Consider the following 24,188-nt stretch of genomic DNA (forward strand, 5'->3'; position numbering starts at 1 on the left):
ACCCCAAACTGTTCAGAGGAATTTCAATTGCCTTGCTTTTCAGTGGTAACATTTTAATATCTGTAATTCCCTAGTAGGGAGTAGGCATTTGATCCTATTCTATTCATTCCTTCCCAGCTCCAATCAGGGCTTTTGGGAATTTAGTGTGTTTCTGGGGTAGTTAAACCTTCAGCTAGAGGCAGCTAAAAAAAGGTCCTTGAATCTCACGGAGTTGACCCTGTGTTCCTCATAAAGACCTTCAGGAGGTCAAGGCTTCAGATCAAGTTTTTCAAGGAGAATGAAGCAATTTTATAAGAAAAACAGTACAAAGAAAGATCACTAAAGTCTCAGACATCTATCTTTTATTACAAATGGTCATGATACGTTTTATTGCACATCCGTGGAAGGCAAGATAATAGGTTCTAAAGATGTCTATATCCTAATCTCCAGAACCTGTGAATATGAGCCCTCATGCGTCAAAAGGGACTTTGCAGATGAATATGATTAAAGTTAAAGATATTGAGATGGGGACATTAGCCTGGATTGTGCAGGTGGCCTGATCTAATCACACGATTCCTTAAAAGCAACAAAGCATTCCTGGTTGCAGAAAACCAGAGAGATTACGGTGTCCTGAGAAGGACTTGAGCTTCTTGTTGCTGGCTGTGAAGATGGAAGGAGGGGGCTTCAAGAAGCCAGAAAAGGTAAGGCAACCTACAGAAGGAATGCAGCCTTGCTGATACCTTTAGCCCAGTGAGACTCATAGCAGACTTCTGACTTACAGAACTCTAGGATAATAAATTTGTGTTGTTTTAAGCACTAAGTTTGTGCTAAGTTGTTATAGCAGCAATAGAAAACTAATATAGCATCTTATTCTAACTTTCCTATTAGCTTTGCTTGTAAGCAACAGAAACCAAGTTGGGCTTTCTTAAGCAAACAAACAAGCTTTTCTGTAAGCAGAGTGTCTCAGGGAACCCAAGGCAGGACTAGCCATGGAGCTACAGAAAGGCTGCAGGACCACAGTGAAAGCTGTCACCAGAAGTTTCCTTCCTCTGCTCCTTTTGTCTCTGCCTCCCCATCCCCACCCCCAATCTTTCTTTTCTTTTTCTGTAAACAGACTTGCTCTGCTACTTATTCCATAAGATGTGTAAGAAGTTCGACTCAGCTTCCCTTTGCCTTTTCTTCACCAGACCAGTTAGCCCAGGCTGTGACTAGAATCTCATTCTCAATTTCCAGGGAAGGAACTTTTTGGCACACTTTGTTACAGCAGCCAAGATTGTTATGGGTTGAATTGTGTCCCCCCCCCCGCCCCCCCACCAAAAAAAAAATATGTTAAATCTCTACCCTCCCCCTACTACCTCAGAATGTGACCGTATTTGGAAATAGGGCGATTACAGATGCAATGAGTTAAGATGAGTACATACTGGAGTTGGGAGGGCCCTTATTCCAATATGACTCTTGTCTCATAAGAGGAAATTGAGACACAGACACAGACACAGACATGAGATCGCCCTGTGAAGATGAAGAGGGAGATTGCAGTTAAGAGATTGCAGTTAAGCTGCTATAAACCAAAGAATGCCTGGAGCTACCAGAAGCTGGAGAGGCAAGAAAGAATCCTCCCCTTGAGGCGTCTAAAGAACCATGGCCCTCCCAATACCTTGATTTCAGACTTCTGGGCTCCAGAACTGTGAGACATTAAGTTTCTGTTGTTTTGAGCCACCCAGTTTATGATACTTTGTTACAGCAGCCAAGACTGATTCCAGTCTGTTATGCCTAGGAGACCACGTCTCATAGTACAAATATGGTTCCTCAAGACTCGTCCCCATGACTTGAAGAGTACAGGGTCAGTTTCCAAAAAAAAAAAAAAAAAAAAGAATCATTGTGAGCTGGGCAGATGCACTGAAAATGGTCCACTCTTGCTCCCTACACCTAGGACAAGTATGATATTCTGTCTTTTTGTTGTTGTTCTGCTTTCAAATATCTAATTCTATTACTCTCTGGAATGCATTGCAGTGTATACGTGAGAGATATAAATCTAAACTACTTCTTTTCCATATTGTAATCCCTTCTCCTAACACCTTTTATTAGTGATTACCCTTTCCTCTCATCACTGTGTTGCTTCTTGTTTATTAGTCAATGTATACTGATAACTGAAAATATTTCTGAAATCTCTATGCTATTCTATTCATCTAATTGATTTACCAGGTTCCTGGCATAGTAAAGACTCTTGGGGTTTAATTTCCAACCTGAGTTCTAGAGCTTTATTCTCTCCTCTAAGTGTTATCTCCTCTCTTCTATGGCAATTTATAATATCTAATTACTCTTAACATATTTTGGGGGGATAGTTTACAAAATGTTACCGACCTTCCTAGAGTAATGGACCAGGGGAACTATTATGGTAAAATAAGCCATGCCCTTTCTATATCTCCTTTTTGAAACGAGTCCTAGACTGTGTTAACAGAATCGGTCTTCAGGATGGGGACAACTCAGAAAAACCAAAGACCCGCCTATTAAACTTTGTAATAAGATATATGCCTGGCACACAGTGAGCATGCAATAAATGTTAATAATTATTCGAATGAAGGCCAGACAACACCTACCTCAAACTCTTGCCAATCTCCAACAATAGTTCATTTCTACATCACCTCCACCTTAAATCATGCATAAGAGTGAGAAAGGGATGTGGTAGGCTAAATACTGGCCACCCCACCATGTCCATGTTCTAATTCTGGAATCTATGTCTACGTTATCTTGTGTGGTAAAAGTGACTTTATAGATATGATTAAAATAAGAATCTTAAAAATGGGAAGATTATTGCAGATAAACTCATTGGGCCCAATGTAATCACAAGGGTCCTATGGAGGGACGTGGGAAGAGTTGGAGGGCAAAAGGGATGTGACTACAGCAGCAGCAGTTGGAGTGAGGTGCTCTGAAGACAGAATAAGGGGCCAGGCACCAAAGAATGCAAGTGACCTCTAGAAGTTGGAAAATGGATCCCCTAGAGCCCCTCAGAAGGCACTCGGCTCTGTTCACACCTTGTTTTAATCCATTTTGAACTTCCGACTTTTAGAACTGTAAGATAACAAATTTGTGTTGTTTAACTGGGTGGCCATTAAATTTGTGGTAATTTGTTACAGCAGAAATAGAAAACAAATAAGGAGGTATTAATGTAGGGAGGAGGCAAGAGAACTAAAATGTTGTTATATTCAGAGACGGCAATATGCTGATCGGCCCTATAGCTAACTGAACATTCTGCAAAACTGGCACTCCTGGACTCCCATCCTTGTTGAAATTGCAGGGGTTGAGGCCCTAGTGGGAATCTAGTGGTCTCCTTCTTGCCATGTTGCCCCAGCTAGATTTTCACCATCTTTCAGGTCTTTTCTCTCCATTTCTGCCCATCCAGCCTGCCCCAAGAATCTTCCTCCATTCGTCCATATTTAAGGCCTAGATTTGATAGCTGTTCTAAAATACTGGTGCTTGAAACTAAGGTTATTAGAAACATGGGAATTCAAGTAACAAATTAAATAAAAACATGAAATAATGAAAAAAAAAAAAACCTTTTAAAAATTGGGGCATAATTTTCTCCCTGCGTCAAGCCGAAGAAAAGAAAGCAAAGAAAGATACTGAGAATTGGAGACACTGAGAAACAACCTAGCTAGAAACAGTGAACCACACTATAAACTTCTGAACCTTTGCTCAGGGCGTTTCAATACCCGACCCTTTTGTCCAAGCCCAGAAGGCTAGATAGGATCAAGAGAAGTAAAAGTGTAGTTTGGAGTTTAAGAAATATAGATGTGCATCTTGGATCTGTGGGTCACCATTTCTGGTCTCTTCCTCCAAGAGGCCCCAGAAGGCCCCTGCCAGGTATGCACTTCAGAAGCCTCTGGCGAACCAGGAAGATTCATCACCCCAACTCCTAACCCAAACTCGTATTTCTAGGTCCGCATCGCCAAAAGAAGAAAAAATATAAAATGCACGACTCTGGTATTAAGAAAGCTCATTTTATGGTTCTCTCCCAGAATAAAAGGCCCTTACTTTTAATTTTTTATTTATGATGATTTTATTTTTTCTTTCCGTTCTGTTACTAGCTGGAACCAAACATTGGCTGGGGCCCCAGGCGGCTGCTGGAAAGGCGCCCTCCCAGGAGCAGAAGGCGCGCTTAGGCGAAACGGACGGGGGTGGGGGGGACTGGCAACTCGGTAGGGATTCTCTCGAGTCTTTCCCTCGCCAGGCCAAGCCTCTAGTCTGAGCCCCCGGCAGCAAAGGGAGGCGAGGAGACTTTGGGGGACCCTCGCCCGGTGGTGAGGTCATACAGCCCAGCCCTCAGCTCTGACCGCCGCGGGGGCAGGGACCACCCACAGCGCCCGACAGCCCCTCCCCGGCTCCGCCCCCCGACGCACCCGCGAGGCCTCCCAGCTCGCCGCCCTCGCACGCTCTTCTGCGTGCGAGAAAGCCCCGCGCCTGGCTCGAGTTTCTGTAAGTCCTGCGTAAAGCAGAATAGGTCGTGGTACCTAGCTCCTCAGATAAAGACAGAAGCGGGACGGCTAAAGGGCCCAGAATGGGTTGAAGAGATGGCTTTTTCCCTCCGCATTCCCGTCTCCCCCTAGCAGAGTGCTAGACTGATTTCCAGACGTATCCTTGCTTACCCCCGTCCTAAAAGTTTTGGGTGGCAAATTAATTTTACTCTGCTTTAGTTTGGGAAAAAAATTAACATCAGGTTTTGGGACAAATTACGCCTTTTCCATCAGAATTGGGATCTTTCGACCTAATTTAAACAGAGAGGGTGGCTTTTGGGAGGAGGGAGACAGGGCCAGGGAGGTATTGTGGCATTTAGGGGAGTCTCCAGTCCCCTTCTGAAGGGACGGCCCACCGGCTGGGCTCTCTAACCCTCCGTTTCTAGTTGCCAGAATGGAAAATTCATGGAGTCTAGCTTAGTCCAGGTCAACAAACTTTTATTGCCATTTCTGGCTCCCCCTGCCCTAGCAAGATCCCTGCTTCTTACACTGTAGAAATAATGAGTTCTGGAGCAGGGGAATGGGGGTGGGGGGTGTTACCTCGCCTCCTCTGCCCATTGCCAAGGGTAAAGAAACCCCACTTGCTGGAGAGGGAGGGCCAGACAAGAGGAATGCAAGCGCAGGTATGGCTCAGTTCCATCTCTGCTGGCTGCAGAATATAGAGACTATGGTCCCAAACATTTTTCAAAGGGGTTAGGGGGAGAGAGGGATGAATTTGGCTGCTGTTGTACCCCTTGCTCTTGCTGCCATGTTTCCATGGAAATGAGGGAGGGGCAGGATGTAGCTCACTCTGACTACCTGGGAGGATGGCAGGGCAGGCATTAGTAAACATATCGCCTTCCATTCCTACCCAGCACACATACAACTGTCCCCAGCCGACCCCCAAGCTCACTGGCTGCTCCACTCCCTTCCCTTCTGGAGCTGGTATCATGCCAACTGGACTCCAGGCAGGGCTGCTGGTGTCCACTCTCCGGCTAGGTCTCGCTGGCACTCAGATTCTGAGTGCATGGGTCAAGCCCAGTAGCAGCCCTAGTACAGCAGTTGGTTGTCGTGCCTCAATGAAAATCAGCGGCTGTACCCCCACAACTCTGTGCAACTGCTGTTCCTGAACATCTCTGCCCAGACAAAACTTTAAAAAACATAAATCCAAATGGGTAAAGTTAGAAACAATACAAAATAACTTTCTAACAATGCTGAAGGCTAGGAAGGGGAGAGGAGGTGCATCCTCCCGAGACTTGAGCCACCTGTGCACCTGCCTTCTGCCTGTCTGGAGTTTCCTTCTTCCCACTGGGCTGCCACTGGGGGGCTGGGATCCAAACCTCCATTTGGCACTGAGAGCTGTTCCCGCTGCTGTTGGTCAATGAGGCTCGCCTGTCGCCACGGTGTGGAGGTGCAAGATGGATTCTCAGTACCATGGGTCAGCCCGATGCTGCTGGTTGTAGAGCTGTAACTTGATCTGATCTTTGATCTGATTCACGAGGATCTGGGACAGCAGGATTCCCAACAGCTGGAAGAAGTGAGAAGGATTGGGCCCTCAGCAGTGAGCAATGCCCTTGTTTTCCCTGACTCAGTCTTCCCAGCCCGGTCAGCACCATCTTATCCCCTGCTCCTCGACAATGTCAGCGCCTGACACCTCCGCTGATCCCCAGGTGCCCTCCCCAAAGCAAAGGAGTTTTTGAAGAATTGTGGGACCCACAAATCTTACAGAGTTAAGTTACCTGGGGGATGGCCAGGCCCAGTGCCATACCACCGAGTAAGAAGAGGTTGCTGTGTATCCAGTTGACCAATTTATCAATACAGCCATTGGCATAGATGACTTTACTAGCTTCCAGGTAGTCGAAGGCCTGCACACCTTGGCCACACATGGTGTTGATCACTGCCTAAGGAGAGAGTTGAAAAGCGAAATGGTACTTCATTCCAATAACCTTTCTTTCAGTCCCTAGCTGATGGGCTTCTCGCCCTTTCCAAACTTCTAAATTGTCAGAGAATACATGTGGAAGCTGCTAGGTTGGACGTTGCTAAATACCACCTTCTCTCCTCCGAGAGTCCAGTTCTCCTTGCTTTAGAGACCTGCCCCTTCTGAACCCCCATGTGGGCTACAGGAGTGAAAGGTTAACAGAGCCATCAGATTGGGGTGAAGAAAAACATCTGACAGCTGTCCAACAAAATTGATTGGTTAAGGTAGGAAATGGGGATTCCCGACAGCAGCTGCCCTAATCAGAAACTAACTCAGATCACTGCCCAGGAGGAAATGAGGTGGAACAGGTACTCACCTGGCTGGGGGTGGGCAAACAACAGGAGTAAGGCACAGAGCAGCGCTCACGGCTGGGGTTTTCTTCTGAACAGTTGAAGTACATGTTCAGAGACCAGTCCTTGTAGGAAATCCCTCCACAGCAGCGGAACTGCAACAAAGCCCACCACTAAGGTTAAGAATCACCCACCCCTCAGGGAGAATTCTCAGAGCAGACAAAAGTCTATGGCAAGCTTCCACTTGTAAGTTTAGGTTGTGTTCAAACACAACCTTGAAACTTGAGCTCATGTTTCTCAGTGGCCTAGTGAAGTGGTTTTCTATTCTTAATTTCTATTACTTTACACATCTTATTATAACTTACCATAGCTGTATATATATATATTTTGTTTTACACATTAAACTATGAGCTCCTTGAGGGCAGTTTCTGGTTTGGCAGGCCTACGTAGCATAGAGCCTGGCAAAAGGAGCTGTTCAAAAATACTGGCTGAAATAATTAAAGGCTCAGTGTTGCAAACATTTATGTTAATGTAGAGAAAACACAGGAGGAGAATCTTCGATATTGTGGGCCCATAATTACTGCATGAAAACAAGTAGGATCCAAGTCAACTGTCTGTTGCACCAAGGAAAGGGGAGCTCAGCACTAGTTTCAAAAATACTTTCACTTAAAATTTAGCTTTTGATTTACAGCAGCATTATTCATAATAGCCAAAAGTTGAAAGTGATCCAAGTGTGCATCAAAAGATGAATGAGTTAAAGTGTGGTATATACATACAATGGAATATTATTCAGCCTTAAAAAGGAAGGAAATTTTGACACATCCTCCAATATGGATGAGCCTTGAAGACACGCTAAGTGAAACAAGCCAGTCACAAAAGGACAAATACTGTATGATTCCACTTATAAGAGGTACTAGAGTAGTCCAATTCATAGAGACAAAGTAGAATAGTAATTGCCAGGAGCTGGGAAAGAGGGAAATGGGAAATCAGTACTTAATGGGTACAGAGTTTCACCTGGGGAAGATGAAAAAGTTCTGGAGATTGATGGTGGTGATGGTTGCACAACAATGTTAAAGTACTTAGTGCCACAGATCTGAACACTTAAAAATGGTTAAAATGGTAAGTTTTATGTATATTTTACCTCAATTTAAAAATTTTTACTTCTGAATAGAAGTCAATATTTAAAAATCTTCCCAGTTCCTCATCCCCTGATTACCAACCACTTATAATGGTTTCTCACATATCTTTTCAGATTCCTTTTGCAAATATGAGTACATGTTCTTTCTTCCTTTTTTTTTTTTTTTTTTTTTTACACAAATGGTAGATTACTATGTATACAGTTCTGTGCCCTTAAAAGTACTTTTAAAGCACTCTGCATATATGGTTTTTTGCCAAACTCCTTTCCAGAATCCATTACACTGGGCGGTAATAAAAATGCCCACAGGCCTGGAGGGTGAGGCTTCTCTTGGGATAACACTGACTTTTGATCACAGGTTCCCAGACCACGCATTTACTGCCCCCGCCCCCTTAATCCATACCTCCTTCTGACCAAAATCAATGAGGTTCTGTAGGTCCAAGTCATCTCGGTAGTGCACAATAGCATCACTGATGAACTCGCTCACTTTCCCTCGTGCCTGCCAGAGACATGAATAGGGAATCAGAACACAGGACTAACCCCAAACCTGCTCCTCTCTGCAGAAATAAGAGTAAAGCATGGTCATCCTTCTTTATTTAAGTCGGCCTTGAAATCAGAACTAAGTCCTAGTGATGGAAGATGGCCAGTTCTGATGGCCCGATTGATTTCTGGGCCCTCAGGTACCAGTGGACCTGTTTTTGCTACTTCTCAGAGCCACATTTCATGATAATCCAATATTTATCTACTTCTGAGTATTACTACCACAAAATACTTGCTGATTAATGCAAAGCAGAGAAACTATGTTCTTTAGTAAAGGCTTACTGAGCTGTGGCACTGACCCCTAGTGGACATAAGAAAATGGCATCTCTTTAGACTTAGATTTACATCTATCATTTTAGGATTTTACTAAACCAGCAGGATTAGGATATTCTGCATGAACACAGTGGCTCTCCATTTCACAGTTTCTATCCTGCTTTCTTCCTTTTTGCTCTGCTGCTGTTCTCAAAGTTTCCTAACCATAGTCCTCTACTCTGCCCTAGCAATCATTTACTCTTTGGGAAAGGAATTCTAATCTTTAATTAAAAGGACTATCACTAAATGGCAGACCACTTCCAGATATGATAAGTACTATACAAAATGTTGTTTACTTTCCCCCTCCCTTCCTTCTGTTTCTTCATGTTGTCTGTGGTCCACTTGACAACTGAGTTTTATCCAATCATTTGCCATTAAAGTTTGCAGATTATTTTGACTTTGTGTTCATAGTATTTGCTTTCCTGTTGGACTCAGACTGTCAGAGAAAAACATCTTACAACCTTGAAATCCTCTTTAAATATGGTGACTTTAAAGGCCATTCATTCATCCCTAAGGAGAACCTTTCAAAGGCTGACACATCCCAGGGGAAGGAGTGCTGTGCTTAATTAATCAGGCTAAGCACAGGCAGGGACTTTCCCTTCCTCCCTCTGGTTCACACCTGAGGAGGCCCCTTGGCTCCCAATGCTACCTTGTCTGAGAAGATGAAGCCCAAGACCCCAGCAGCCACCTGTAGCAGGAACACGATGGTGAGGCAGAGCGAGAACTGTGGGGAGCAGTCAGAAGAAGAAGACAGTCTGTTACCATGTTGGGCAGTGGACTCTTCCAGGGCTATGGGAATTACTAGGGGGCCACAAGGTACTTCTCCCAGATGTCCCCCATACTGTAAAGGCTGCTGCCTCCCGGATGCCCACCCTGTCCTGGGTCACTTGGGCTGAACTCTATAGTGAGGAGTGGACAGCACAGGCCTTCGGAGTAGGGTGGAACAGAGGAAAACAAAAGGTTATTGTAGGAATGGCATCGGGAGACTGAGAGGCACAGGGAGGAGGGGGCCAGGGTCTCCCAATGGGGCCCCTGACCACTCACTGTCTGCAGGAGGCAGATGTTCTCACGGAGGGATCCAATACAGCCACAGAAGGTGAGCAGAAACATGAGGACGCCCACCGCGAACAGAAGGATGGCTGGGTCCACTGCCAGGCAGGCAAAGGCTGCTTCTGGAGGAAGGGGTGTCTCTCAGTCTGAACCCGATGCCAACTCGGGATGGTACCCAGGGATGGGGTAAGGGGATGCCCCCCAAATGTTCTCTCCCCTCATAGGGGGATCTCCAGTGTGGTCAGGTGAAGGTTACAGAGAGGCAGTACTGCCAGCCCGTGGGGAGAACAAAAAGGGCCCAGCAGGGTTTGTGGCGTTTAATTTGAGGAACTAACAGAGTAAAAGCCTTTATTCCCGGGTTTAGGAGAGGAGGGACCACTTTCGCTCCAGAAAAGAATTAGAATGGCATTAGGCTCACCAGCTTTGCTGATCCGTTTCCTGGAGACTTTGTGCAGTAGAGTAGGAATGGAGGTTGAGTTACTCCAGGACAGAGCGAGGGAGGGGCCGAAGCCTCTGATTACTCTCTGCTCCCAGAGTCTTTCCTAGACACTTCCTAAGCCTAAAAGGCCGGCATATTTGGAAGATTTGTGGGAGCTCCAAAAAATCCAGGTGAATTAGCATGGGAACAAGCTGCCAAGATTTGACTAGAAAGTAGTTGGCCTCTGTCGACCCCCATAACCTATGTGGGAAGAAATACTACAGGGCTGAAGGAAGCAGAAGAGGAAGGGGCCTGGCAAGAGTCGTGGGGCGACAGAGGGAGACCTGTAGCTCACCTGCGTGCTTCATCAGCCGAGCATAGACTCCTATGGACACCAGCACCATGGAAATCACCTGCAGAGACAGGGAACCAGCCAGACCCTGAGATTTTTGGAAACCAGAGGCCTGATCTCGGTGAGTAACCTTAAAGAAGGGCAGGTGGACCCAGAGATAAACACTTTTCTCATCCCCAGTGATACTGTTGATAGTGTCTATCAGTGAGTGCTTTACCTCCACGAAAAACTTTCACTGAGATTATCTCATTCGAGCCCCACAAAACAGTTATCTGTAAGGCAGCTATTATCCCCATTTTACGAATGAGGAAATTAAGGCAATGTGAGGTTAAGAACAGTGGTTAAGAACATGGGCTTTGGAGCGAGTCAGACCTGGGTCCATGCTAGATAAATAAATCACTGAGCCTCAGTTTCTGTATCTGAAGACGGGAATTAAAAACAACTACATCTAATAAAATTAGATGAAAATTAAATAAAATGGAAAGCGCTCCACAATGTCTGACAATATTATCTATCATTACTAGTAGTTAACTCTCTCTGGATCACATAGAAACTCTGTGAAGTTCTGAATTCTAAACTAGCTACATCAAAGGTGGGTCTTAAAGCTAAAGCAGGCCTAGGATAGATGCACACTCCCAGGTCTCTAAGTCTCGTGAAATCAGTATGGTGCCAAATGCAAGAATGAAAGTGCATATCAGAGTGAAAGAATGCATGCATGAATGAGTGTGGGTAAACCAGAATTGCCTTGGCAAAGGAACCTTTGTCTTTATAAACCCCAATTCCAGTGCGGAGGACTAGAGTGTAGACCTTTCATTCTTCCAGCTTTGCCCTAAGAAAACAAACCCATTCGAGACCTCCATGGGCCTTTCTGCCAACCCTCAAGGCCTCCAGGAGCGCAGAGCAGCCCACTGTGCACATCCTTGGGCCACCCTTTCTTTGTGCCCAGTCCCCAGGCTCGTGCTAAGCAGCAGCTGGCTGTCACCATGGCAATAGCTGGGGCCACGCTCTGGCTGGAGGGAGTTCTCAGCAGCAGGGACTTGACCAACTCAGTGGGGAAGGAGGTGGCTGGCTAGACTCCACTATTCGGCGAGACAGAGACCAGCTGGAAAGAGTCATCTTGGGGCTTTGGTGGAAGAAGGGAATTGGGCCCCTATAGCACCTAATAAGGTCAGACTAGTCTCTCCATAGAAAGACATTTTTCCTCAGGGCCTCTGTCATCTGGTGCATTCAGCAATAAATGAGAAATCCTTATCTAAAACCATGTCTTTCAGAACACTTTCTGCCTGTATACACAGCCCTCTCTCCTTGTCCCCTAATAAATAATTTGACACTGTTTCCGACTCAGGGCCAGAATTGTTATCTGCTGGCCCTCACACTTTATCCAGGAGAAAAGGAGATGCTTGCAGAGCTGAGGGTGGGGCTGGAGGTGCCAACTGGCTTCTTGTCCCACAGCACAACCAGGCTCAGGGAGCAAGGGGGAGGGTGGGAGGCAAGGAAACCACACAACAGAGGTCCAGTCATCTTCCAGGCCCAGAGACACAGCCCTCTGCCAGAGTGAGCATCTCTGCCCGCCCTTTAAAACTCAACACAGTCAATTACGGTTCTGCATATCACTTTACTGAATCATTTAAAAATACGTTTCTGCTTTTTGTGTTGTTCAGGAGCCTCACTGGTTTTTCACATGTTAAATTTTCACTAGTGTATGTAACTTTCCACAAAGATGGTCTCTGACACTAAATCCTAACATGGCTAAAACAAGAAAGGGAAAGAAACAGGTGCCGAGCATCACAGGGTAACTTAATTCCGTACGTGGGCCTGTTACTAAAGCAGTTACTCTGTCTCTGCTGTAGATAGAATAGTGTCACCCCAAAGATGTCCAGTCCTAATTCCCAGAACCTGTGAGAATGTTACCTTATGTGGCTAGAGGGGCTTTGCAAATGTGATTCATTTAAGGATCTTGAGATGGGGAAATTATCCAGGTGGGGCCAATATAATCACAACAAACCCTAAAAGAGGAAGGCAAGAGGGTCAGAGTCGGGGGAGATATGTATGACAATGGAAGCAGAGGTTGGAGATGCGGTACCCTGAGCCAAGGAATGCTGGCAGCCTCTAAAACCTAGAGAAGGCAAGGAAATGGATTCTCCCCTAGAGACTCTGGAAGGAACCATCCCAGCCAACACTTTGATTTTAGGCCACTGAGAACTTTTTTGGACTTCTGAGCTCCAGAACAGTCAAGAAAATTCAATTGTTATATTAAGCCATTAAGTTTGTGGTAATTTGTTACAGCAGCAATAGAAAACCAATACACTATCCAAATTCAATTCATCAGCTACCATGTACAAGGACCACAAAGATGAGTAAGATGTGGTCCCTGCCCTTTCAGAGATGCATGTGATGTGTGGGAGAAGGGCAAAGGCATCTATGGACTAAGGTGCTTCTCAGCCTCAGCTGCCATTAGAATGGGGTGTGAGGAGGAGGAGATCTTAAAGCTCCCGATGGCTAGGCTGGACCCCAAACAAGTATATCTGAATCTCTGGCATTGGAACTTAGGCAACAGTAGTTCCGATTGTGTTCCAGGTGATTCCAATGTGCAGCCAAGTTTGGGAACTGCAGCCTAAAGCACACTCAGCCAGGGATCTGGAGCAGCAGGTACAGGCTACACTAGAATCAAGATTAAGACTTTAATACTATCATTAACATTTGATATGATCATTAATGATACCACTTACCTGGAGCTCACGAACTCTGAAATTCTGCGTTTTAGTCATTGACCTGTCTCTTTCCCCTGGAGTCACAGGTTGCCCTCCACGTCTACATCTCCCAGCCTAAATTCCAAAGTAGCGCTGCTCTTGTTAATAGAGCATTTTAGAGCTGAATAGAACCTTAGCAATGAGCTTGGCCACTCTTCTCTCTATAGTTGAGGTGGAAAGAGTGAAGAGAAACTTGACCAAGTGCGTATGGGTGCAGTGGTAACATCTGGACTAACTCAACTTCCAATCTCAGTCTACTATTTAAGTCTTCGCCACGAAATCCTTATAATACTCCACAGTATCACCAATAGACCTCCTTTCATGATGAAGATGGAGATAAAGACATTTTTCTTTTTAGAATGACTTTTCATATTCTGGCTAGAATGAAGTCTTGTCCGAAACATTTAAAAGCTAGACACAGTTTTAAAATAGCCGAGTCCAGCAAAAGGCATGTTTCTGAAGAGCTTTTGATCGAATTATATAAAATAATTTGTACATACCAATGCCTTTATCCATGTGTAAGGTGAATAATCACCTAAAAATGAAAATAGCCATCCCCTGGGCTCCATGGAAAAATGGCTGATTCCAAGACTGGGGTAGGAAATATACAAGATAAGCCAAGAGCATCTGGTAGTACCAGAAAGTAAGGAAATGCTCAAAAACAGGCAAAAAATAATAAAACCTCATATTGATGTGGGTATGCCAAAGGGACATCAAAATAAAGTGTGCAATTATTACCCCAAATATAAAATAAATATCCATGAGTCCCTAGTGATATAAGTGACATAATAAGTAAATAAATGGAGAATAAAAGACAAATCTCCCATGCAGAAGAATTCCAAATAATTTATGTAGATATTGCACTCTTGAAGTGGAGCATAACTCCTCACTCCTCAGCGTGCGCTACACATGGTAACTTCCTTCTACAGGGTACAGTATGGAAAAGGGTGGGGGGCTAGCTTTACAGTGGAGAAACCTAACAAATATGACCTCAGCCAGGTAATCAAGGTCATTATCAACAGAAAGAAACCATCGGTATATGACATGATGTGATAAAAATGGCACTGTCCCCTCAAAGGGCCATTGGTCTTCCTCCCCACACCCCATAACCCCGGTACAACTGTGAGAAAAACATCAGGAGAGTTCCAACAGAGGGACATGCTACAAAACATCTGGCAAGTACTCCTCAAAACTACCGAAGTCCTCAAAACCAAGGAAATTCTAAAAAAAACTGTCACAGCCAACAAAAACCTAAGGAGACACGACAACTCAATGAAATTGCTAACCTGGATGGGATCCCGGAATACACAAAGGGCATCAAGTAAAAACTAAGGAACTCTGAATAAAGCATGGACCTTAATGATAATGACAATGCCATTAATTTTAGCAAGTATATACCCATGTGAGATGTTAAAAATAAGAGAAACTGGATATGGGAGATATTGAGAACTCTTTGCACTACCTTCTCAATTTTTCTGAACTAAAAATGTTCTAAGAAATGAAAGCTTTAAAAAATAAAAAAAAAAACCCAAAAAATTAGTGACCCCAACTTGTTAGTTCTGTAAATCCTCTCATTTATTTATTTATTTGTTATTTTTTATTTCATTTTTTTATGGTGACATTGGTTAATGGAATCCAATAAGTTTCAGCTGGACACGTTAATAGTAAGGCATATAGATATTGACACTGTGTTCACCTCCCATAGTTAGATTTCTTTCTGTCACCACATATTTGACCCTCTTTACCCCATCTACCTCCCCCCTAAATCCCATATCAGATTTTCTTAAATTGGGATCTCTTGCATGCAATTTTACAAACTTTGGTCAGGGTGGTATCTCCTTACACCAAAGCGCGAGGCAGAGGGTCTTGGCATTGTTCAGGCGACAGCACCGGCAAGCAGCGGAGCTCTGTTGGTATGCCCTGTACAGCTGTGAAATGTTAAATTATTTTTTAAACTTTAATATGCTATTACTACTACCTAATTTACAGTCCCTATTTAACTTTTCCCAATTACCCCGATAATGTCCTTTATAACGGATTTCTTCTTTTTTGGGAGTCTAGGAGCCAGGCAAGGATTATGCATTTAGTGATCAAATCTCCTTTAGCCTGGAAGAGCTTTGCATTTTCTTTCTTTTGGGTCTTTTAAGTCACTGACTTTTTCAAAATTGTGGTAAAATACATATACCACGCAATTAACCATTTTAAACTGTACAATTTAGTGGCCTTAAGTACATTCCCATTTCTGTGCAACCATCATCACTATCAGGTTCCAAGATTTTTCACCCCAAATCGAAGCCCTGTACTAATTCCCTCCACTCTTCTAACCCTAGCAACCACAAATAGGCTTTTCTGTCTCTATGGTTTTGCCTATTCTGCACATTTCCTATAAATGGAATCATACAAGATGTGGCTCTTGGGGTCTGGTTTCTTTCACTTAGCAGAATGTTCTCAACATTCATCCATGTTGCGGCATGTATCAGTACTTCACTACATCCTAATAATATTCCATTGTATGTGTGTAACACAATTTGCTTATCCGTTCATCCATTGATTGACATTTGGGTCATTTCCACCTTTTGGGTATTGTGAATAGTGTTGTTATAGATATCCCTGTACAAGATTTTTTTTTCTTTTTTTTTTTTTCCCCTGGGGTTTACCTGGTAGCCCACCGCACCACCCAACCCCGCCTCCAGGTCTAGGAGCTCGGTGTCTGTAAACAAATTTATTCCTGAGGCCAAGTCCATGAGTCAGGGTGTTTCTATGGTAGCCTTTCGGGCCAGTGCTGGCCATGGGTGGGCAGGCACAGAATTGCACATGGCTGCGGCCGTGTACAAGTCTTTGTTTGAAGACCTGTTTTCAATTCTTTTGGGGTATACACCAAGGCGTAGACTTGCCAGGTCATCTGAGTAATTCTATGTTTAATTTTTTGAGGAGCTGCCAAACTGTTTTTCCACAGTCGCTGTACCATTTCGCATTCCCAACAGCAATGTATAAGGATTCCAATTTCTTCACATCCTTGCCAACACTTGTTCTGACATTTTTTTTTTTGACACTGATATTTTTGCTAAGTCTAGGCCAGTTGTTTTGCACAATATCCCTCGATTTGGGTTTATCTGATTGTTTCTTTACAATCAGATTCATATGACACATTTTTGACAGGAATATTACACAGATAATGTGTCGTCCTCAGTGTGTCATGTGAGGAAGCACAACGTGTTAGTAACTATCATAGAAATAAGGAACAATTTACCAACAGGTGATATGGCTGTTACACATATATCTCTGCATCTCATAAAATAATAATACAGACACGACTCTAAATAGTTTCCTAGTTTTCCATAATATTTGGTTGCTATTTGTCCTCTTCCCTCTGCCTTCGGCTAGTACTTGCTGGCAGATAAGCAGCCACAGGTACTAATGTTCATGGGAGAAAAAAGAAAATGAAGACAATTTTCTCCATTATCTTGACTTCCTTTTTCTTGCAAATTGGGAAAAGAGAGCCATGATTTGATGTTGTGAGAACCAACCTCATTCTAGCTCCCAGGGCACTATTTCAGACCCATCAGTGCTAGGAGAGAAAAGGTAATAGTGCCCCAAGTCGAGACCCTGAACAAGAGTTCTTCTCCTGGCTCTAATGCCCAAATGCCAATAAGTACAGCAGATTAGCTCTTGGAGTTATTTCCACTGGATTGTACCTTAAGACCAAGGTGGTGTGTCAAGCCCTGAGGAGTAGACCTAGGAGAGGCCGTTGGAGATAACAGTGGGGTCTCTGATCCTATGCTATACATGAAACTTCTCTGTAAACTGTAAAACAGAAAGACCTCAATTATCATCTCTCTCTGGCTAACAGTAGGAATGTGGGTTCAAGGCTGAAGAAAGTCAGGCTCAAGGTTAGCCTTTATCTAGACTCAATCCCCGTCCATTTGCCACTTGTCAGAAAGAGCGCCCACCCTAGCTCTCCAAGTCTATCCCCAACAGCTGACCTCTAGGAACTATTTCTAACAATAGTAACAGCTACTTTCTGTTGAGTGCTAAGGGCCAGGCACTAGCCTAAACACTTTATATACACTATTTCATTGAATTCTGACCACAACCCCAAGAGGGTGTTAGTATCTCCATTTTACAGAACCGATGCTGGGAGAATTCAAGTAACTTTCCCTGGTTCATTCGGTTAGTGAGCAGCTGAAGTGGGACTGAAAGTAGGCCCACGTGTCTCCAGAGCCTACAACCTCAGTCACATGGCTGCCTTCCTCTCTCTGCCTCACAGCAGCCCCAAGACTCGTGCATTCGCCTTAGGACATATGAGATGGGAAGAAACTGTCTACAGTTCTTTGGGAGAAGCGGTTGGTAATCTCCAAACTGGGTGAGGTTCAGGCAGGGGTTAGTAAGATAGCACCATGAGGTAATGGTGCCAGAGGGAAGTCCCTGGAACAGTGCCCGGAAAGGGGAAGACACGGCATCACCACACAGGGCTTACCAGCCCCCGAGAGAGAGCCCTGGACTTGAGTCTTATGCATTCTGAAGTCTCCTCAGCGCCAAGTGGGTGGATCTGTCTCAGAGTCCCCGCCCCCACTTTGGAATGTCTTTCCCTCTTCTTTTGATGGCGGCTGGGGTGGGGGGAGGGTGCAGGACAGCTGAGATCAGAATGATTGATTCCCTGTGTGTTAATCAAAACACTGTCCCTACCCAGAGGGATGCTGAGGAGGGAGGAGTCTGCACCTCGGGTTTCTCAGTGCCATCTGTCCTCATTTCTAGACGAAGTCAAGGAAATAGCCTGCTCGACCTACAGCTGGGCCTCCTCTCCCGCCCAGGATCTGCACACACCGGTCCTTCTGTGGTCATCCTGGCACTGTCGTTCCTCTGTTCTGAGGTGGCAACTCTCCATGTGAAACTGGGACTTGGCTTTCTCACTCTGGACTGGATGGAAGGAATTGTCCTGCTGGAGTCGAGGAGTCCACAGGAAGCTTTCCTTTCTGGCATCCGGGGCCAGCCCATTAGCTTCTTTCTTAGGCCATGACTGGGTTTTGTTTCCCAAGGTTACAAATTAGCAAGGGAAGTCCACAAGGGTCACAGTAGTCTAAATACTCAATCCCACGGCCCTGAAGTGACCAGCCTGATGCATCACCTGCTACCAAAACCCTGAGAAGTACCACAGGGTTTCTTTTCAAAGATTGCTTGAAGTTTTTGATGGTGTCCTTGGTACAAGGCAAATAGAGCTACTAGGTGAGTTAAGAAGGCATGTGTGTGACCTGATAGCAAAGGGTGTGGTCCTTGTCTTCATTTCTGGTGTGTGTGTTTTTTTCCCCATTAAATGAATGTGACTACTTCATTTATTGCAGCCTAGCCTATGGGGAGTGAAAATGAAGGAGGAGATGGGTTCTGCCTCCCAGTGTATTTAGGGGTGTGTAGGGGTGTGTGTGTGGGGGGGGAGGGGTTGTTAGGTGGTAGAAAGGGCCCCTGCCACTCAGAAGGCATTTTTACCAGGCTTGATGCCTGGTCTTCTCTTCACTGCTTCTAAGCTAGCTTACAACAGATGATGCTGCAGGCGACGTGGGGGCATTCTGAGTGCCCTGGGGACTCCAACGCACTGGCCCTGGATGGGACAGCAAATTTCTCGAGGAAGATACCTCACCAGAGGACTGAATCAGCCTAGGGAAGACCTGAACGGAGGTCCACATGTGCTGAAGTAAAAGTGAAAAAATCTCGGTGCTGTAGATAGTAATTATGCTTGGCTCCGAGGGAGATTCTGGAGAGGATGGCTGCCATTTTTTCTGACCTGGCTTGAGAGGACCATAGTGCCCACTGTAATGGAGAACACAGTTGGATACTCAACACCAGGAATGCTCGAGGACTTAAGGTTATGTTGCATGTTGACAGACTAGTGTACGCAAGGGACAGAGGAAGAACACTGTGCCTCCACCCTGTAGGGTCTGCTCTCTCATTCGGTAAGTACCCACTCTTTGCCAAATATAGCTGGGCAGTGAGAATCCAAAATAAAGCAGTCTCTACCCTCAGAAGCCTGAAGTCTGGGGTGGGGAGAGATATAAATAAACACGAAATTGCAGCACAGGTAAGAGGTATGACAATTAACGTATGCACAAGGTGCCATGGGATCCCTAAAGCATTGCCACCAAGGAAGCCTAGGCTGAGACACAATTGGAGCACCAAGCTTCTGGGCTCTGCCTAACTCAAAAGCCACCCTAACTGCTGCCTTGAGTGGGAAAAGGACCAGCAAGGGAGGAAGTGGCTGCTGTGAGCAGCACTGATAATGTTCCTGCCAACACATGCCCAAGGCTGATAAAGGATGTACCACCCCACTGTTTTCCCTCTGAACAGAGCTGTCCAATGCAGAGAGGTGAGGAAAGCCAGCTATTCCTTAACTGAAAGACTGAAATACAACTTTTGGAATCTTGGGGCAACTACTCCAAGCCATTGGATCCTAAGGATCAGTAACTCAGCAGCATGATTCTAAGGAGAAAATCAGAAGTCCCAGGTAAAAAGGAAAGTGAGATTTCAAACATAAAAGAGGAGCAATTGGTCATGGTCCCAAAGGAGCTTTCTGAGTCAGGCTCCGAATGCCCCAAGGGTCAGAGCTCCTAGAGCAGCAGAAGAGGTAGCTACCACCACCACCACTGACTATGAGCCCAGACGATGCTGGCTACCTTCCCAATGTGTTCCAGGCACAGACAAAACATCACCCATACACAGCTCTCCCAGCAGCTGGCCAAAACATGCATGCTGCCTGGAAGAAGAGTGAGCTGACAGTCCCGACAGTCCCAACTGTGGGTACCTCCTGGGCAGATGAAGAGAATTTGATTAGGATGAAGAAAGCCTGCAACAAAGAAAACCCAGTATCCAGTCCCTGAAGCGGGGATGGGAAGGAAGATGACCTTATTTGGAGAAGCAGCCCTTCATCCCCAGCTGCACTGGTGTGGACTGTAACTCTGCAGCTCTGGGCCTGGGGGAGAGGTGATACTCAGGAACACCTGAAAAGTCCCCTGGGAAGGTCAGTGTCCCAGGATACCAGGACACAGAGAGATGCATCCTTAGATCCAACTCCAGGTCTTGAAGAAAGAAAACAGTCCCTAAAATGATGCATTCATCTTTAAATAGTTCACAGAGTCAGAAAAAATGTTTTTTAGAGGAGAAAGATTAAGGACAGAGAGACAGATATATTGGCTTTGGGTCACACAGTAAGTTGGTGCCAGAAAGAAACTAGGCCTCTTGTCCTTCAATATGCTATTTCTAGAGCCTCTGGCTTTTTATGAGTCTAAAGTAGGGCCAAGAAGGGGCTCTTCTCTAATTTGGGGTGGTGCCAGCTTGGTTAGGCAGGTCCTCTGATCTTAAACGTAGCATTTTTACCAAGGTAAATGGGTCTATGCGGCCAAATCCTCTCCCTGGCTGCAGACTCCCAAAGTCATTTGTTTGGTAAAGGGGGGGGGCAGGGGGTGAGATGAAGTGGGAAGTCCAAGAAAATGACCATGTATACAAGTGCAACAGATGTGCCCAGCTGTTGTCACTGGGGAGTGCAGATAAGGGTGCTGTGCCAAAGGCTCCAAAGGAGATGCAGTCCTGGCTGATAGAGGAAGTCAGCTTGAGGATCTAAGGTTTCTGAGAGGCTAGTGCTAGCTCTGAGGACGGCATGTCATCAGCCCAGCAGACTCAGTGAGCATGTGGGAGGGTTCACTGGGACTTGCCTTTAGGTGGAGAGTTCCCCTTAGGACATCCCCCAGCCCTGGCAGAGTGATGGCGAGATTTTCTTCTGTTCTTCCCTAACCTCCAGCTGAAGCAGAACCTAAACCATGGGGACTTGAGTTGACTACTAACACTAATAATACCCCAGCTACAGTAGCAGTCATGTGGACCAAGGACTTCCCCTAGAGGCACTGTAGTTCAGCAGAAAAACCACTAGATCAAGCCTACTAACCAGCTGTGGGACCTAAATAAAACAAGGAACATCTCTGTGAAGGTGCTGGACAAGCTGTCTTCTACTTTTTTTTTTCCCCAGTTCTAAATCTGAGAATTTGTTAGGAGCTCAAACTTCATTTTCCCCAGCACGATAGTTGAGAGTGAGCTGTCATCACCACCTTCTGGGATTGCTCTTATTTGTCCCAACAGGCTAGCACTTAAGTACTCTGTGTCTGTTCACACCATGGTCTCTGTGAAACCTTCCCAGAGACTGGCTTAGATACCTGGTCTGCTCCCTCTCTTCAGAAACATACTTTAGTCTCACAATTCTTCCCTTCTGCAAGACTGAACTTTAGGTCTCAGGGCAGAGTTGGGCAAGCATAACGGGCACTTAGAGCAGAAGCTCTGGTGTATTGGAGCTGGAAGAGAAAAGTGGAATGGTGGGAGGTTGTGTGTGTTTGTGTGTGTGGGGCGGGGGGGGGGGGGGTAGTAACGTGAACCTTCCTACATTCTCAAACCCAAAGGGGCCCAAGGACTCTCTAGACAGGAGACAGGATTGAAACAGGATTGAGTTAGCATTTCATGATCTGGTCCAGCTTGATTCTCAGTTCCAGCAGAGTATTTCTGCCATCCTTGATTGGACTGGGTTTGATTTTATAGAGGAGGAGACTAAAGCCTACAGGGAAGAATATATTGCCCAGGTTAGTCAAGTCGGCAGTTGATGGCAGAGTGGGGATGAGACTCCAGGTAGCCCCAGTCTGATATTTTTTCCACCCCCAAGCAGAAAATTCTGAAAGGATCTCTGGCCTTCCAGTCCAAAATAGGGTCCTATTTAAAGAAGCTGAAGACTGTCCCACCCCTGGTCCTGAGAAAGGTGAGGCACACTTTGGGACCCTGCTGGGACAAACATCCCCACCTGGAGGCCATTCCTGTCCCTTCTCAGCCTTTGAGGGGTAAGAGGCACCAGAGGCCTGCAAAAAGGGAGAGACGAATGCCCCTTAACCCATCCTCTCTAAGGAAAGGGGGAGGGAAGGTCTGGTTTTCCCCCTTCCTCTTTATTCTTTGTAAGTAGGGCCTCCTAGTCCCCAGGCCTGAAAGTCCCCCAGTCATAAATGTACCAGTGGGTCTGCCGTGGGCCAACAGGAAAGCGCCCTCGTCCCGTTCATACCCACCTTTTCGGCCTGACACAGACCCTCATCAGAGAATATCCGTAAGTCTTTACTGAATCCCTTGAGCCCAGCACCCCCCCCCCTCAACGCCCCATCTAGACATGGTGCCACTGTGGTGTCCCTCCCCAGGATAAATTACCCCAAAGTGCCAACAGCCCAGAAAGCTAGGCATTGCCATCCGCCACGCTCGCCTAGAACCGGGTATCCCAGGACGCCCCCTCCTCAGCCGCGGGCAGCCCACTTCACTCTCCAGGGGTGCCCTGCAGCCCAGGTGCCCCGGCGACCCCCAAGACTCACCCAGAAGAGCATGTTGAAGAAGAAGAGCAGGTATTTTATCAGCGGACTGACGAAGGAGAACTCCTCCCCGTAGACTGCCGGCCCCCCGGGTCTCCGGGCCATGGTCCCACCGCCGCCGCCCCTGGGGGCCTATTTCCCCACGGCGGCTGGCCCACCTGCGCGCTCCGCGCCCAGGAGCATGAGCCGCGCCACTGCCCGAGCCTGAGCGGCGGCGAGCTGCGCCGCGGCGGGAGGTTCCCGAGCCCTGCGTACTGGAGAAGCGCGGGCAAAGGAACGGCGCCGCCACCGGAGCCGCCGGGAGTCGCTAGAGCCGCTGCGGGCCGGGTGAGCGCCGGCGACTCCGCGGCAGCGGGAGGACCAGCCCTGCCCGCCCGGCCCCCAGGAAACCGGTCCCGCCCCCGGCTGCCTATTGGCGCAGCTGCCGAAGCTTGACTTCTCATTGGTCAGTCTCTGATGTCACTAAGTATCCAGCCATCCCTCTCCTCGGAGAGGCGGGGGAGACACCTGTTCTGTGAGGGACAAGTTGCTAAAGGGTCAGAGGTTCTGCCTCCTCCCTTGAGAAGGAAAGCATCCAGGCTGCAGCTGCTCAAAGGAAAAAGAATGAGAAGGAATGCACATTGCATCACACACCCACGTCGTCTGCCCAGTTGCTGTGCACATATGCAAACACACATACGTTGAAATCAACAAGTACCCGCACGGTGTGTAGAGCAATGCGCCGTGGGAATACAAGAAAATAGAGAGATAATCCCAGGGGGCGACAATAAAATCAGAGAGACAAAACTAACTTACACATAACAAGTAAAGAATATTTGATTAGCTAGCTGCAACCCTGTTTAGTAGCTATACGTTTTAAATGTTTATTTCAAAAGCTCTATAACCCAATAGTGGACATTTGGAAACATCACCAAAAATCCTGCCATCCAAATTCGTTAGCGTTTCAATCCCCACTCCCTGTTTCCTTAGAGTCTTGGTCTACACGCAGACATCGTTTTTAAAACGTTGATCCGACACACACAGGTTGAAGGCAGTGTACATGGTAGCAATGTGCTGAGTACCACAAACAATACAAACATAAATCCTGTGAATCGAATGTTTGTATCCTATCCCCACCACCACCAAATTCATATGTTGAAATCCTAACCCCCAAGGTAATGGTATTAGAAGATGGAGCTTTTGGGAGACACATAGGTCCTGAGAATGGAACTTTCATAAAGAGAATTGGCATCCTTATGAAAGAGACCCTAGCGTGCTCCCAAGCCCCTTCCGCCATGTGAGGACACAGCAAAAAAATAGCTGCCTATGAACCAGGAACCAGGCTCTCATCAGATGCTGAATCAGGGTGCCTTGATCTTGGACTTCCCAGCCTCCAGAACTGTGGGAAATAAGTTTCTGTTGCTTATAAGCCATTCACTTTGTGGTATTTTTGCTATAGCAGCCTGAGTGGACTAAGACGATGAGCATGAGGGGGGAACCCGATTTCACCCTCGTCAGCTGCATGACCTGGGTGAGCTATTTAA

At 46.1% G+C, this 24,188-nt stretch overlaps 1 protein-coding gene, 1 long non-coding RNA gene and 1 other non-coding gene across 9 annotated transcripts; 1 reads left to right on the forward strand and 2 right to left on the reverse strand.

Moving 5' to 3' along the window:
• Positions 1 to 1,831: 1,831 nt before the first annotated feature.
• Positions 1,832 to 22,961, reverse strand: TSPAN33 (tetraspanin 33). 7 transcript variants are annotated; one of them, XM_016148681.2, is made up of 10 exons: positions 22,669 to 22,777; positions 12,456 to 12,550; positions 10,548 to 10,605; positions 10,193 to 10,219; positions 9,769 to 9,896; positions 9,374 to 9,448; positions 8,276 to 8,371; positions 6,764 to 6,892; positions 6,209 to 6,370; positions 1,832 to 5,997 (listed from the first exon to the last, which is right to left on the reverse strand). In XM_016148681.2, the coding sequence occupies exons 3-10, from the start codon at positions 10,594 to 10,596 to the stop codon at positions 5,896 to 5,898; spliced, it is 768 nt and encodes a 255-aa protein (XP_016004167.1). In that variant the 5' UTR covers positions 10,597 to 10,605; positions 12,456 to 12,550; positions 22,669 to 22,777; the 3' UTR covers positions 1,832 to 5,895. The 7 variants fall into 7 exon arrangements, with proteins under 7 accessions (XP_016004167.1, XP_016004164.1, XP_016004163.1 ...); XM_016148678.2 differs by lacking the exon at positions 12,456 to 12,550 and having other exon boundaries at positions 9,769 to 9,893; positions 22,669 to 22,961; XM_016148677.2 differs by lacking the exon at positions 12,456 to 12,550 and having other exon boundaries at positions 22,669 to 22,961.
• Positions 10,387 to 18,651, forward strand: LOC118610782. The gene is made up of 3 exons (XR_004954063.1): positions 10,387 to 10,665; positions 17,562 to 17,637; positions 18,050 to 18,651. It is a non-coding gene; the product is annotated as an uncharacterized LOC118610782 (long non-coding RNA).
• On the reverse strand, positions 15,999 to 16,117 carry LOC118610877. The gene has a single exon (XR_004954135.1). It is a non-coding gene; the product is annotated as a small nucleolar RNA SNORA5 (small nucleolar RNA).
• Positions 22,962 to 24,188: the final 1,227 nt, after the last annotated feature.

The sequence above is a fragment of the Rousettus aegyptiacus genome, unplaced genomic scaffold (genome assembly GCF_014176215.1).
Source record: "Rousettus aegyptiacus isolate mRouAeg1 unplaced genomic scaffold, mRouAeg1.p scaffold_m13_p_13, whole genome shotgun sequence".
In the NCBI taxonomy this organism is placed as follows: domain Eukaryota; kingdom Metazoa; phylum Chordata; class Mammalia; order Chiroptera; family Pteropodidae; genus Rousettus; species Rousettus aegyptiacus.